Raw genomic sequence first — 16128 nt, 5'->3', positions numbered from 1 at the left:
GGAGGCATGGTAGACCTGGCTTTGTTTCCCTGCTCTGACAAGCTCCTTGCTGTGACTTCAGACAGACTATAAGTGATTTGCCCCAGTTAATAACAGCAATTCCCTACCTCAGAGGGCTGAGAGAAAAACAATGGTTGTGAGGTGCTCAGTTCAAGTGTAGTGTGAATACCCAAGATAAATAGATCGAGAGGCATATAAGTGGATGGTGAGCCAGGGGCCTATTTGTAGACCACTTTTGCAAGTGGAAAAAGGTGTCAAAGATTCATACTGGGATTTTGATACCCTGCTTCCTTCCTCTCCTCACCAAACACACAGAAAGCCTGGACCTGTATAGGCAATATGTAAACTATGGGGACTACAGGCTTCCTGCAGCCCTATAGGAGATCACATTAAATGTGTTTTAAGGATGGATTTCAGAGCCGAGATGCTAATACGACTGGCACGCTGCACACCACCAAGAGAGACACTGCTTGCTAGACTCCAGTACAGACTTTGTATGTCGTCTGTACAATGGATAGACCGTGACCAACAGGAGCAAAAAAATAAAAAAAAAAAAAGAGCTCAACCCAAGGGAGTTTTGGAGATCTCACAGGAAAAGGCCATGGCTTTGCTTGACTCTAGACTGGCTCCCTGATGAAGGGGAGAAACTGGTCTAATGTAGCCTAGCCCGAACGTATAAAACACGGTATGTCAGAACAGCGTATAATCATCCGCCACCTGTATTAGCAGGAAAAGAATTACAGCTGAGATTTTCAAAGCAGCCTAGAGGATTTAGACCCATCATACTTTAAAATTAATGGAGGGGCAACTAAATCCTCTAAGCCACTTTAAACATATCAACTACCCATAAAAAAGCTGAAGGAATAATTTAGCTGATAAATGTTTACCTCTTCCCGTTAGCAAATTGTCCACAAGTATTTTGTAATTTAAAATTTGGTATTCAGAATTACTGACCAAATAAAACCGGTCAACTCTCCAATCTGCAAGTTTCTGTGTTATATTATACACCAAGTAAACTTAATATCCCCAATAGGACTGCATTTTAACCTCAAGCTAAGGTGGAACTACACAGCTAAGAGACTAAAACAAGCATCTCAATTATTGGGATATTTACCAGCCTGTATGTTACAGATGCTCTTGTTCCCATTGAAATGAAGTTGCGTACATACCTGGCAGAAAGTTGGGGCATTAAAAACCTATAAAACGGCTTGGTTGCCACTTGAGTGACACGTCCCATTGTGGAACAGAAAGTTATTTATTTGTTTAGCTGCTTTGCCATGACCCGATGAAGCAGAATGCAGCTAGGTAGGAGCTGAGACTCCGGGAGGCAGGTGACGAGAGGGAACGAAGTGGCTTTCGCAAGGCACTAAATAGATTTTAGGATGAGCTAATGAGAGCTAAGCTGGTGAGAGCCCTGGGTTGCTCTTATGGCGAAATGGACAGCATGTTAACTTACTGAAAAGTAACCACAGTCCAGACCTCTAAAGAGGGTTACAATCCATCCACACCCAGATCAAACCACTAATTTTGGAGTAAAATCTAAGCATGCTCAGTGTCATGTTCTGAGGTGAGGGTCTATGCCTGCAGAGCCCAATTTCACAACCATCTGGCTGCATTTAGCCAATTCAAAATGTGGCTTCAGGAACACTCAATTTCTTATTCCAGCCCACCTCCCCCCCAAGTGAATTCAGTATATGACTTGATACACACACTTACTTCATCCACCTGCTCCGATGGAGAGAGAGTTTCCCCCCTTTCCGGTCGATTTCGCTCACATGCAGCTGCTTTCACAGTTTAAGTTGCTTTGGGTCTAGACTGCTTTTCTAAACTGCATTTGCAAGGACTCGAGTTTCTTCTGATGCATTTTATGAGTATTTGAAAAATTCAGCCATACCCATTCAGCCCTTTGAAGCGGCAAAGCCCATATGCAGGCACCGTGGTTCATCATTAAGGAAAATGAAACTTGACTACAGTGCATGGCTAAGCGTTCTAAACAAAGTAACAATGAATGCAATATTGCTACACAGTAATAATACATGCCATTATATGTATGTTAGATCACACACACAGTAAGCGCCTCAGGGCAGGGACCACCTCTCCCATGTGGTGTACACCAGTGGATCTCAACCAGGAGATCAAAATACCGGTGGGGCTACACAGAGGGCTTCTGGCGGAGGACGCCATCCACTCATACCTAGATATTTGCCTAGTTTTACAACAGGCTACATAAAAAGCACCAGGGAAGTCAGTACGAACTAAAATTTCGTACAGACAATGACTTGTTTATCCGGCTCTATCTACCTTACACTGAAGTGTAAGTACAATATTAATAGCCGAATTGATTCATTTTATAACTATATCGTAAAAATGAGAAAGGGGGCAATTTTGCAGTACTAGTGCGGCTGTGACACTTGTATTTTTAGGTCTGATTTTGTAAGCAAGTAGTTTTTAAGCGAGGTGAAACTTGGGGGTACACAAGACGGATCAGGCTGCTGAAAAGGGTACAGTTATCTGGAAAGATTGAGAGCCCGTGGCGTACAGCACCACGCACCCAGTCTGTGCTAATCGTACAAATAAAAGTTGCTCACACACTTTCCTAACACTAATGAAAAAACCCACAAGGAAAGCCAAGCATCTGACACCCCATTTCCACTGTAGAAATCTTATACCTCCAAGGAAACTAGAACCTACTCATGGACAACATTAATTATTCTCATTGCAATAGTGCATACACAGTGCTAAGCGCTGGTCCATTTGCACAAGTGGAAGAGGTTATAGGACCTGAACTACATATAAGTTATACAATCTTCTCCCTTTTCCTTTGCTCCGACTCAAGAGCATCTTCTTTGTTGCAACACAGAAGCTACAGACATGTAGAGCCATTCTCCTACCTCACCATAGCGGTCAAAGCTCACCAGCCCCAGGAGCATACAGAGAGTCCTTAGTCCACAAACCACAGAAGCTCAGAAAGGAGGCCGGGTTGTAAGGCACAAGAGGTGGGACTGTTCAATAGAGTTTGCTGTTCAACAGAGCTCCAGCCTCAGAGGTTTGGCCAAGGTGACGGAACTGGAGAAGTTTCGAATGAAGAGGTGACAGCTGAAGTTATTTACTAAAAACCAACCACCACCCAGCCTATTCTGGACAGGAGAGGGGGTGGAGAGAAGAAAAGGAAGTCATCTCATTCTTTTATCAGTGTAGAGCTGGCAGCTGTGAACATAATGTTTAGAAGGGGCGGGAGGGTGTGAACACCATAAACAACACTTATCTGTCTAGTTCAAGGGCAATTGATGAGCGGCCTCCCGGCCAAATGTGGAGTGTGGCACTCCTGCATCAGGATGGACTTTCCTAGCACACCCTCCTCACCTCTTCTTTAGAGAGCCAGGGCTACAGAATTCAACAGTGATTCCGCTCCTGCTAGGGGATCCCACAGGGTGGTTCCAAAAGAACCAGCAAAACCCATACAGGACAGGCAATGGAGAGGAAAGATGGGCTTGCGATTCAAGCACTTGTGCCAGGACTTAGGAAACCTGGATTTACTTCCTGCCCGTGCCAGAAACTCCCTGCAGGAGATCAGGACAGTCTCTCCCACTGCCACCCCATTCCCCCATCTGTAAAACAAAGATAATAATTCTTCCTTTGTCTGCCTTGTCCTCTTACACTGCAGCTGTTTGGAGCAGGGAGTGTCTCGTACTGCGTGTTTAGACACAAAAGGGGGCTTCACTGGGCTCCTAAAATCCAGAGCCATTTCTACACAACCCGGCTGTGTCCATCTCTCCTGAACTATATAGGACTTTTGCTAATGGGTTGACACCACAAAGCTCCCTTCTTAAGGGCTACAACCACCACTAGGGCAGGTGGAGAGTTGGTGCGAAAAGAGGCTGGATGCTGAGAGATTAGCCAAGCAAGAATTTTGGTCCCTTTAAAATTCTTGCAGCAGGACTGAACTGCAGTCAAGACAGGCATGACAACTCTGGCTGGCTCCAACCGGGCCTGGGCATCGGCTTCTAATCAGAGTAACTGATGAGCTGCGTAGGCACCGGGTAATTCCCATTTTGATCAAGTAGCGAGCAGGGCACGATCCTGCCAAAGAAGCGAAAAACCCAGACCTACCCACGCAGGGCACCTGGCCACCGGCTGCCAGTCCCAGCAACGCATCAATGGATTCAGAGCCATGGAGAGTGACGTGATGGGAGAACTAAATCACCTACGAGCGAGACAGCTGGCAAAGGCCAAAACCCTGCCCATTGTTCATCTCCTTCACCCCAAGGGTTCGCACAGTGAAGGAAAACAAGCCTCCCTGGAACCCGCAGGGCTGGAGGATGGCTAAATATACATCAATCAGGGGATTAAATATCGAGGCATGCGGCAGCCTCTGCATGTGCGAGCGTTTAGTCCATTACCCGACAAGCACTTAGCGCAATTATGGTCGCTCTGTGGCAAGCCTTTAACGTGCCAACAGAGCAGTTGAGGCATAGAAGGGATTAGAGGGCAGCAATATCCCAACCACAGAACAGCTCTCAGGCATGGAGCGAGGGCTTCCAAGAAGAAGGGTGTGGGTGAGCTGGGAAACGCTCTGGAGCACGGGGCGGAGGTGGGGTTACATGCGATCAGCTCAGACGGGGAGTAATCCGAAGTGGATTCGAGTCAGGTTCCTGCACGGTGGGTCTGGCCAACAGCGCTTGGCATGGAAACCTCCCCTTGCAGCCTGAGGAGCAACCTTAATTCAAACAGCCTGTGTCATCAGAAAGGAGGGGAAAAGCGATGGACAGAATCAAACTTTGCCCACGTGTGGCGTTAGACTCGGGGATGACTTTTGGGCGGGATGACTGGAATGAGACCCCAAGCCCCACAGACTTAAGCCCAGGCCCCACTTCTGTCCACACACATCTGTTGGTGGGGGTGGGTCCCACTGGGACTTGGGTCCAAGCCATGTCATTTTGTGGTGTGGACACAGCTTGTGCCGCAGATCTGCGTCAGAAAGTCTGAGCAGCGCGGTATGGATGTGAGAGACGCAGGGCCAGCCATTGTAAACCCAGTTTTTACAATGCAGTGCGGATGCTAAAGTGTGGGCTTGGAATGCCAAGTCCATAAACCCAGGTCCTATAGGTCTGGGCTTAGTATGCCATGCAGACATGACATATCCTACCCTTCGAGGCCATTTTCATCAGAGGATCTCAAAGCACTTCACAAAAGAAGGTTGCTTTCTCATTTTACATTTTGGGAAACTGAGGCACAAAAGAGGGGACGTGCCTCCCAGGGAGTCAGTGTGACAGGGCTGGGAATAGGTTCTAGGACTCCCTACCCTCATCACTACAGCTGGTCAGACATGTTGAGAAAAGTGGTGGTGGTGGGGGGGGGGGGGCGGGGGTTCCTGTGTGAGAGAAACGCCGATTCGCTGAAACTGGGACTTACAGTGAAAACGTAACATTACTGCTAAAGCTTTGATTGGGAACTTTTCTCAGGTCCAGGATGGAACTTCAGATCAAAATGAGAGAGCGGGAGACCCACCCCTGAATAGCCAATGGTTAGACCACTCAACCAGGATGTGGGAAATCCAGGTTTAAGTACCTGGTCTGACCTGGGTAGAGCAGGGACTTGGAGTGGGCTCCAATATCCCAGATGAACGCTTTAAGAGCTGGGCTGTTGGCTACTGCGGCGTGGGTGAGCATCTGTCTCAAGCTTTCACAACCCCCCCCGCCCCACAGAAAAGTTTTGGTTTCATTCTGCACTGGAATGGAAACGTGTCGAAACCTCAGAACTCTTCGTGAAATGGAATTCTGGTCTGCCACCAGCCCGGCTAGTCACTCTGTCGGCTCATTTCATCTCCCCCCTCAGTCTCTCAGCTGGAATCAAAGCAGAGGAGCCAGCACCCAGGGATTTGCCAGAGACCACCATCCCCCAGTTTGGGAACTCTGCTACAGCTGATTGCATGGGCTACTCCTGACAGCAGATCAGCCTTCACGTTTCCTCCCTCACCTGTGCCCCAAACACTGTAACCCCTGCCTTCCCTACACGCCAGAGAGTGTGGATGTGCCGAACGCCTAACCATGCTATCCAGCAGCCACCCACCTGTACCACGCCTGGGCCAGAAAAAACGGCAGGTTTGTGCCATCATCAGACCTGGCAGGGACTTTTGCTGAGGTTTCGTCATTCAGAAACAAGGAGCATTTACATAATTTGTTTTTTTTCCCCCCTCCTGTCAGAGAATCTTCCAAATGGACTGAGCGCATTCGGCATCTGATTCAGGCAAGATATTCAGAGTCTACAAAGCGTCCAAACCTGGTAAATTCAGGGTTACCCCTGAATGGCCAGCAATTACACAAATAACTGCTCATTACATCGCAAAAGGCCAGACAGTTATTTTTCAGCAAAGGGAATTTGTGCTGCCAGACACATAGAAAGGATGGCAGAAACATGAGCTAACCTTACTGGAGCAGGTAAGGCTAACCGGTAGCAGAGCATTAACTGCACCCTGTAGGTCTCTGCCCATGCTTCGGCTGGTTGAGCTATCCCTTCATGAACAAGGGGCCGAGTCCGCCTCTGACTTACGCTGGTACAAACTAGCGCATCTTTAGTAGTGTCCAAGGCTTTACCCCTGATTCACACCCACGTAAGGGAGACCAGAATGAGGCCCAATATTCATTATGATTTTAGTCCTTTTTCCTGGTCACAAGCTGTCTGTGCATCTAGCCAGATTTTTTGTTCCATGTCTTTGTTCCTTTTGCCAAGGAGCATCTTTAGACCCTGGACTGTGCAGAAAGGGCAAAACACCCCTCTGCAGACAGCCTGCACAATGTCTGTGCACCACTTAGGTCTCCTAATCCCCACTAAAGCCACTGGGCATTAAATGGCATATACACTTTGGATGGGACCTCTACACCGGGGTGAATTTCACCCCAACTGCTGGCATCAACTAGTCATTGTTTGCATCCACGTGACTGGTCACCTCTGCCACATAAAATGGGTTTTGCTCCCCGCCTGGATGACTGACATTTCAAAACGACAAACCTTTCTGTGTCTCACGACGGACTCTGGAGGAGCCATCAGGGTTCACGGGCCTTTCCACAAGTACCTTTGCAGAAGGCCCAGGAGCAGCACTGCTAAGCCCAAGCATTGAAAAAAAAAAAAGTCAAGAGTAAGGTCCCCTAAACGAAATCACGATTAAAACTGGAGTTTTTTGTTTGCCTCTGTTTGAGCCGGGGCACGCATGCACATCATATTTTCCAGATTTTCTCCACAACCATAAAGGCTAGAAACGTTAATATTCTCACATAATGTCAGGATTCTAGGAGTTGTTTGGGGTTTATCTTAAATCCCCAAACATTGTGGAACTCAACAAACCCCCCGAGAGTTGGCAACGCTGCGACAGAAACATAGGATCCGCCCTATGGGATCAGACCCATGGTCCTTCTTGACCAGCTAGCCTGACGGACTGTGGCCAGCACCTCATGCTTCATAGGCCAGGGCTTTGCTCACAAATGGAGGAGAATAGGACCACACAAACACCTGCATGTTACTTAAGGATCCATGAGGTTTCAATCCTGTTCTTTCCCAGGCATTTGTGTCCCCCCCACGCAGTTTATTATACAGTCAGTGCCACATGGGGAGAGGGGGAGCTCTCCCTAGAAAAGGGGTCCAGCTCCAGAGACCTAGCTTCTCCCTCACTGCAGGATGGTGCTTGAGGCTGGCATGTTGTCTTCTCCTATACCTTAAGATTCACATACAAGACGGAGGTATTCCACTGAGATCAGCCTGGCTGCCTGCAACCCAACAGCACACAAGTCATTAAATACAGGTTATGAAGTGGTGGGGGGGGAGCCACCCTCCCTCCCCACAATCATTCCAAGACCGAATACAGCAACCAAACGAGCTCTGCTGTGCCAAGGGAGACTCTGAACCCTGCCTCTCCAGCAATTAACTGCATCAGCAACTTTACAGCCAGAACATGACTTTCCTTTGTTTACTACCAACGCTTCCGTGCAAACCTGTGCTTTAAAATAGAGACCGATTTCCTATTTGACACTCAAGCACTTTTCCTCTCGGCTCAATGCCGTGTATGGGCAGATAGCGCTGCCAGTTAATGGCCAGAGGTAGTAGCTGTGAGAGATAGTAGCTGTGATGACACTGGAAAGGAAAAAGCAGGTTACATCCTGGACTGAAATAGGACTCCACTGGACCTGTATTTTCCTTCTTGCTATGACTGAGACACGCTAATAGGTGTTTACACACACACTTGGGGTATAGGTTTTAATACACCCACAAGGTGTATCACAGGGAAAACAACACCACTGTAAAGCCATGAAGTTCAGAGTTAGAGGTAAACTTACAAGGAACCTAAACATTTTAAATTATGAAACTCAGTCAAGGAACCCCAAAGCACCTTAACTCTGCCCCTTTTGTCGGAGATCTAACCCTATCTGTTTTTAGGCAGAAATCCTTTGTTTGTGGATTTTAAGAGGGTGGATCAAGAATGGTTTAAAAAAAAAAGTCCTACAATAGAAACCTGCTTCCAAACGTAGCTATAGAGTGGTTACCAGTATTCTATTAGAGAGCTAGCTAGCTCGCTCTCTCTCATTCACTCAGAGTTAGCTGCCCAAATCCCATTGAAAGCCAAGGAGAGTTGGATGCTTAACTCCCTTACATTATACTTCAAAAATCCCAGTCTGTATTTTATGGAAAAGAAATGCCAGCCAAAAAAACCAAACAAAAAAAATACCACCAGGGTTGGGGGGGGAGGAAGAGCTTAAGGATAAATTATGTTCGGATTGGTATAGAAAATGTTTTTCCTTAGGCACTTGCCAGAAATCTTCCCAGATGAGCCTCAGAACTTTGCAACAACTGCAGCGAGAACTTTCTCCTGTAGTAAATATTTGTTTAAGCTCAATAGGAGGTGGAGGAGAGGAAAGGAAATTGCTATGTGCTTCCATGCTAGATAAGCGCACTACCCAAACCAAACTTCAATGCTGGTAGCCCGAATGACAAAGAGAAAGGACGGCATGGCTGATCCCGCAGAGACAGATGCATAAACTTAATGTTGATGGGACTGCTCACTTGTATAACACGAAGCGTGTGTGTAAGGGCTTCTCCGCATGCAAACTTGCTTCGAAATAACTAAATCAGTTTTGATTCACTCCTTTTATTTCAGTGCAAATGTCCACAATCAGATCTGCAACAAAGCAACCAAAGTGACTCATCTGATTTAGCTATTTTGGTGCACGTTTGCGTGTAGACCAGTTGGAACTCTTTGCAGGACTGGGGACTGAGTGATCACAAGGAACAGGCAGCAACAGGATTAGGAAATTTCCTGTTCTTTTCCCAGATACCCTCCCTTTTCATACCAGAGCTTATGCAACCACCGCTGCCCAGCATTATTAAGTAGCACAAGTCCCTGCTCTTTTAGAAGACCAATAAAACAACCACAAAGTGCCAGCAATTGCCCTACCCAGCCACATTCCCTACTCCCAAATTATGAGTTCTGTGAGCATCTCCTGGTCTATTTCACACTAGGGTGAGGCCGGACGGATAAAGAAGGCGCCGACAGCTGCTGGTCTGCACATTGCATGCAGCGCACACAAGGGAAAAAAAACGCACCATGTTTGCCCCCACTTTGCCCTTTCCCCTCTCAAAATGAGATCCTGCCAAAAGTCTGGACGCTGGAATTATAACACACACAAAGCAGAGATTGCAGCCAAGAGACAGAGCTTCATTCTCAAGGATTAATCTTTGCAGAGGGGGGAGGAGTTAACTTTATGCAGATGCAAGAACCAGTCCTTTTGATTAAGTTAAAAGGACTGGAGAGGCCTAGACCAGTACACGGCCCCCGCATCCTCCCCACTTGGAGGCGTTTCGAATCCAGATCCAGATGTTGCAAACGACTCCAACGGGCAAAACCAAAAAGCCAGCTCTACACAGCAGTACTTGTGGGGAAAGAACAAAATCCAGCTCCTCATTATGTGTCTGGAGTCCAAGCCTCTCAAGCGCCAACCTGAAACTTCAAAGTTTGAAAAAATTCATTTAACTCGTGCTTTCGTTATTTTAGTCTCTGCACTTCCTGGCTCTGGACAGAACCACAAGTACTAGAAGACCATGAGAAAGGGCCCTATTCTTGCCAGATTTCCAGCCGAGTTCTGCCAACGCAAGAGATTAAGAGACACACATGAATGGGGAACATTCTGAAGTTCTCGTAGGTTGTGTTTCCACTTTCCAAAACCGAACAGTTACTGAATTCAGCATGTCAGGGCTAGGAGCGATGCTGCTTTTAGCTGTAGTAGCAACAAGCACGACCCTTTGGGTTAGTGAGAGCCTGGCTTAGGGGAAGACATGAAATTAGCTTTGGTGGCTCAGCTTAGGTAACAAGTGGCTCTCTCTAAGCACTGCAAGATTACCCCACACCATTCAGAACAAATGGCGAGAGAGATTCCACGAGGCTGGGGCTGGAACAGCGAATGTCCTATCGAAGGCTGGGATTTGAGGGATGCTCCCAAAGCACATACCGACAGCTCACCAAACTGCAGCAAGTCTTCAGCTCCCACAGGACTCTCTCTCTGAGCAACCAGTTCAGACAGACAGGACAATTTAAGAGCACTGGATCGCAGGGAATGAGGAACAGGGAAAAAGTCTTGCAGGAACACTGGGTTAGCTGCCTGGCTAAAACCACCTACTCCATGGCTTAGAGTTGGCATCCTTTGGAGGTCCTTAGCCACGCTGCCGGTGAGGGGTTGTGTGGTTTTTTGTTTTTTTCTTCTTTTTTTTAAGTTCCTTTGCTCCATCTGGTGGTTAGAAAGTTTTAAACTTTGCTGAATGGCTCACAAGCAGCTTCTTCCTAGGAGTGAAACGTTAACTAATCAGCTTTAAAACCACCAACATTCTGACCAGTCACATGCTAGAAAAACTACAGAGAGGCTATTCGAATAGCTCAGCCTGAAGACTCACTTGGGTCCACGACTCCTGCGAGGTAGACAAGAGAGGTGAACGCACACTTTGAAAGGTGAGAATACGAGGGGGGAGCAAAGGATGTCAGGACACCATTGAGCATCCTTAAGTGTGGGACAAGGGAGTGACAAAGGCCTAGAAGGCCACAAGATGGAATTTCTACTCATGTGTTTGCCCAGCCCCTAGCACAGCGGGGTCCGTGACAGGTTCTTAGGCGTTAGTGCAATATTAGGACAATAGAATCCCATGTGAAAGAGCCATGGGCTGCTCTGAGCAGGTTGGTGAGACAAGGCGGCTCTGTAAGAAGAGACAGCGGCTGCAAAACAAATCGGTCACGGAGTCACGAATCCAGCAGTTCCCACCACTGAGCTAGTCCTTCGGTCTTCCCCACTGTGCCTCTCAATGCACCCCAACCAACCCTTCGGCTTCCTCTGGACTTCCTGACCACTCATGCATGGCTGAGCAGGGGTGGCCAGCAAACATGGCTGTCTGAACGGCAGCTGACAAACCTTTAAGAGATACGGACACCTGCCCAAAGGGGCGTCGGACACCTCAGAGGATCCCACAGTTCTCTGTGTGCTGCTCCAGCGGCACAGAGCATCACTAAATGGGCAACGGAGGCTTCCACCTTAGCAGAGAGGCCAAGGGCTGGATGGACCCTGGAGGCCAACGTACCTTCTCACTCCACAACGGCAGCCCCCTCAGGCCAGGCGCCAAGCAGGTTGGTGGGTCAGTGACACGGTCCGTGCTTTGCCAGTTCAGTGGTGTAGACAGAAGCTCTCTCTTCAGGGCTATCAATCCAGCACCTTTCCCTCAGTAACAAATTCACACAAACCAGCTTGAGCAAGAACAGCTATTGCTATCAGCAAGAGAGGAGCCCAAACCTTTGCTAGGCCTTTACCCAAAAAGAGACACTTCTTTATCAAAACACACAGCACTGCCTGGACACAGCCCACAGATCACATTGCTTTAGACAGAGCAGGGACAGGGAGCCGTCAGCATAGTTACTGTGCTAAAGGACACCTCCTGCTTCAGAGGAGTTTTCTAGTTGCAAATCCGCACTCTGAGGGGAGACAGCGGTACATCCACATGGAAGCAACACAAACACCCGCCCTTAAAGGACAGGGAACCGCTGGCATTTAGGAGACAATTTAAGCCCGAGAGAGCAGCGTCTGTAGGATCAGAGTGACTGTAAAGAACAAACCGCTACAGCTTGACGCAGAGGGGCTGAATGATCTGGTCTGCTCCTTGCTCAGTTTGGGGAGCAAGAGTCGATTTCTGCAACACCAGCACCGTAAACTCACCTGGCCTACACTATGCAGGCAGCTTACACCAAGCTAATTATGTCAGTGTACACGCTACAGCCTTGGCCCGCCAATGTGAGTGCCCTAACTCCACCTCCATGAGCGGCGTAGGGCTTATGTCAGTGTAGCTAAGGAGACGCAGGGTCTGTGTAGACACTGCGTTACTGACATGGATGGTCTTGTCAATTTCAGGCTCCGCTGACTCCCCCCATTGCCCCCTTCAGACGGAGGAGGAGGAGGAGGAAGACGCACCCCACCGACAGGAGGAGGGTAGCCGGGACATGCACCACTGCAGTAATTAACACAGGTCGACTTACGACTGTAGCGTGGTCATGTCTCTCAGCCTGTACTCGGACCCAAAAAAATGAAGCCGCACTGTGTTCTGACTCATAACCCCCTCTCCCACACCCACCCACCCACGGAGTAACGGGAAATCTCATGGCCAGGAGTTAACCATCTGTTTGGCAACAGAAAAAGGAATTCAACCCACTCCCCTGTAGCACTCCCCAGCTAGACGGGGTTACCCCAAGGGGCAGACCTATCCGGCAAGGAGGTGCCTTTCTGAAAGAGGCCCTTCTCTCGGTTAAAGCCACATATCTGAAGCCCAGCTAACAAGGTTTAAAAAACCAGGGCGGGAACAGAGACTGGAAGTTGAAGGCAGCCTGACACAGCCCCTACCTTCACCCAGGGACCAGGCAAGGCGGTACTAAGCAATGGCACATTAGCCTCAGCCCAAGCTCCCTCCACCTCGGCACTAGAGTGCACAGAGGAGAGGGGATTCCTGCCACATCCCGCCCCTGGGACACCTTCCCCTGTCGCTGTTTGCCAGAGACCACGCAATCACGTGTCTTTCTGCCAGGCCCAAGCTCGCCTTTCAGGATTATACAACACGACAAGCTAATTAAATGATGGGTTTATTTTGGACCTGGGCAGGGTGACAAGGCAAAATATAGCCCGTAACAGGCCCGTGTCGCCTTTGAAGAGCTGCCAGGGTTATTTTTTACCTAGATGCATCATGAAGAATCAGAGATGATAAAAATAAATAAATAACACGGCTATATTTACAATTTAATCAGTGGCAGGGCTGGTTACACTTTAGGGAGGAGACTAATATTTAGGGAAGGGGGCAAGGAGAACAGCAGATCTGGCAACTGCCATACATGGAATGGACACTGCTTGGATCGGTTGGGAGTCTCATTATTACTCCCTCCCCTTCCCCCCCCCCCCGGTCTTTTTCACACCCTCTGACACCATAACAGCCTGTTGTCACTCCCCCGCCTTTTCTTTGCTTGGGTCCTCTTCCCCCTGCTCCATTGACTCTTCCCAGTAGGGGGCGCTGCACTGATTTTGCACAGCCACATATGCCAATCACGGAGCATTCTGGTAATCAAGACAACGACTGCTGCAGGAGGGGATATGTCCTCCTTTATAGCTCCCTCAAGAATATGCAACACACAGGCTCCCCATCAGAACTACCTTGAAACTAGAGAGCTTTCAGTTTATTAAAGACCCACCCGTGGTTAGCCTAGCTCAAAAAGGTATCGACAACTCCATACCTGATCCATCGTTCCACATCCTCCCACCTGCCCAATCCACAGAGGGTAGGCAGACGTTCCAGCCCAAGCTAGGCAGATTTGGCTCTTGAGCCCAAGCTGAAGCAGCTCGTTCCTTTTCTCCGGTGGCCCCCAGTGTGATTCCCCCCTCATATGGGTGGCCAGCTCACATGTACTCAGCAATCATGAAACAGGCCCCCGCCAGACTCATGAATGAATTCGTTCAGGGGTTGTTTGTTTTTTGTCCGTCTCCTGGTTTCTGAGCCCCCCTATCACAGGGTTTCTACTAGACTTAGTTCACTGGATCCAAGTGCCTCGGGGGGGGGGGGGGGGCAAGAGAAGAGAGAGAGAGAGAGGAGAGACGTAGCAGCACCGGGTGTGACACAGGAAACAAAACACAAGCCAACAGTCAGACTGCGCTCCTGTAGTAACTCAGAAGTCTGACCATCGATTGCAATGGGAGAAGGCCCAGGGCCATGAATTTGGAACTGGTATCCAGGCTGCAGCTCCTACCCCTGAGGAGGGAGGTTGACTACCTCCCAAATCAGGGAATACACAGAATTCTATTGGAATGGCGCTTCCTGGGAAATGTTTAATGTGAAGGTTTTTTGGGGGGGGATTCCCCCTTATCTGAACCCCTCATTGCTCAGTTTCCAGCCACCTCTCACCACACCCTTGCCTCTGGCTTCTAAGCAGCCAGGCTCCATCCTCACTCTCCCCGCAGGAGGCAGATTTCTTGTTTAGCATCTGTTTGTCAAGGCTGCTAGGAGGGAGGGGGACACCTTTTTAGATCTAGCTGCTCTGGTGCTGACTATAGCCAGCCTGAATTTATTTAAGTGCAGACTCTTATGTAAAGCAGAGGAGATTAGTATGCAGCTAGTTACAGAGCGACACAATCCCCATTTAATAGCCAGAGAATTTCGACAGGTCGGAGATGGGGATGATTTCCATACCTTGTTATTATCATGCAGCTGTAGCCGGCTCCGATTCAGCTGGGGGAAGGAAGAGGATGGATTTAAGAGGGACTTCATGCAATTGCTATAATGGAACTCCCCCGTCTCCTCCCCCAGCTCTTGTAAAGCCACAAAAAGAGAGGGGGATCATGCTGCTCTGGGCCCGTCTGGGCTGTTCTTTGCTAGAAGATGGAGAGAATGCCTTCTGTCCTGATACCGAGACATCAGAGCCAAACTCTGTGCTGCTCACAGCAAGGATCCTGGAGCAGACTAGCCCACAATGTTGAAAGGGTTTAAGGTCCGCCACAAGGGGGTGTGCAACAATCCCAAAGCGTAGCCCTTAGCACAGTGGGGTCCAGGTCTCTGACTAGGACTCCACGGCGCTACGGTAACACAAATTATAGCAGCCAACATGGCAGCTCCACTTCAATTGGCCTGGCATAAGGTTCTACGTGCCGTACGGCCACATCCCTAGAAGGGTGGTCGGAACTGGGGATTGAACCCAGGGCTTTGGGATTTAAAAGCATGATCCTGTAAGCCAGCCATTGGAGGGGAACAGAGCTACATTGTGGTTACAGAGAGAAAGCTGAGGCCATTTCCCACCCCCCTTTTCCTGAGAAGGGAAACATCACCGACATACTGCCCCCTCTGTGCCCAGGCTGGCAAGTTTTCCCCATGGCCTTTTGGGGAAGCTGGTCTCAACCACCAGCAACTGCATGTAAAGAGAGGGCTATTGTGTGGCACTGCCCTCCACGGGGGGAGAACCAGAACGGCAAGGTGCATGAGAGCGAGACACCCGGTACTTCTGGAGCAGGAGGAAGAGAATTCCACGGGAAGTTCCGACTGGGCGGGGATGCATCATCACGACTGCAGGGAAGCGCTAGGTAGCTACAGGCTTGCTGCAATTAAAGGGCTATGCTGCCATTCCCAAAGGGGCTCTGCACCGACAGCCACCCCCTCCCAGCCACCCAGGGTGCCGGCTGAGGGTTACACTCACATTCTTCCCTAAAAGCCGTGAGCAGATGTGCCCACCCTTCCTCCCAAAGTCAGCAGGCAGTCACAGGTGCACGCATTCGTTTTTCCCCGGGGCGGGGGGGTGGGGGCCGGTGGCACACATGAAGTGCAGGCTGGGAACCGCACCCTGACCATCTCTTCCTGCACAGGAAGCTTCGGAGCAGATGCTTGCTAAGAGATGGGCTCTTACCTGATGTGTCAGGTCAGTTACTGCCACCAGCAGCTGGTCTAGAGAACTCTGCTGGTGTTTCCCACCCCTACGGCTGCTTTCAACCCAAAAAAGCTGCAACAAGACAGATTAAGTTCATCGCTCCTGGCTGCGGCGAGCTCGCCAGCACCAGCCGCCCCGCGGGGGCTGCCTCGGGGAGCGCT

General features: G+C 49.3%; 1 protein-coding gene across 4 annotated transcripts in view; it reads right to left on the bottom strand.

The window, feature by feature from the left end:
* Positions 1–16128, bottom strand: part of LOC144276781 (tyrosine-protein phosphatase non-receptor type 11-like) — an 82784-nt gene that overhangs the window by 53541 nt on the left and 13115 nt on the right. Inside the window, exon 1 of one of the 4 annotated variants that reach the window (XM_077837102.1) lies at positions 2892–3129. The exons of 2 other annotated variants lie outside the window; for them this stretch is intronic. In XM_077837102.1, the coding sequence (XP_077693228.1) occupies positions 2892–2899 (8 nt within the window). In that variant the 5' untranslated portion in view covers positions 2900–3129. Of the gene's footprint in view, positions 1–1716; positions 2840–2891; positions 3130–16128 lie in introns of those variants that run through there. One more of the 4 variants, XM_077837104.1, reaches the window with a different exon arrangement.

The sequence above is a fragment of the Eretmochelys imbricata genome, chromosome 18 (genome assembly GCF_965152235.1).
Source record: "Eretmochelys imbricata isolate rEreImb1 chromosome 18, rEreImb1.hap1, whole genome shotgun sequence".
NCBI lineage: Eukaryota > Metazoa > Chordata > Testudines > Cheloniidae > Eretmochelys > Eretmochelys imbricata.
Note: the sequence above shows the minus strand (reverse complement) of the source record. Positions and strands in the feature narration are given on the sequence as shown.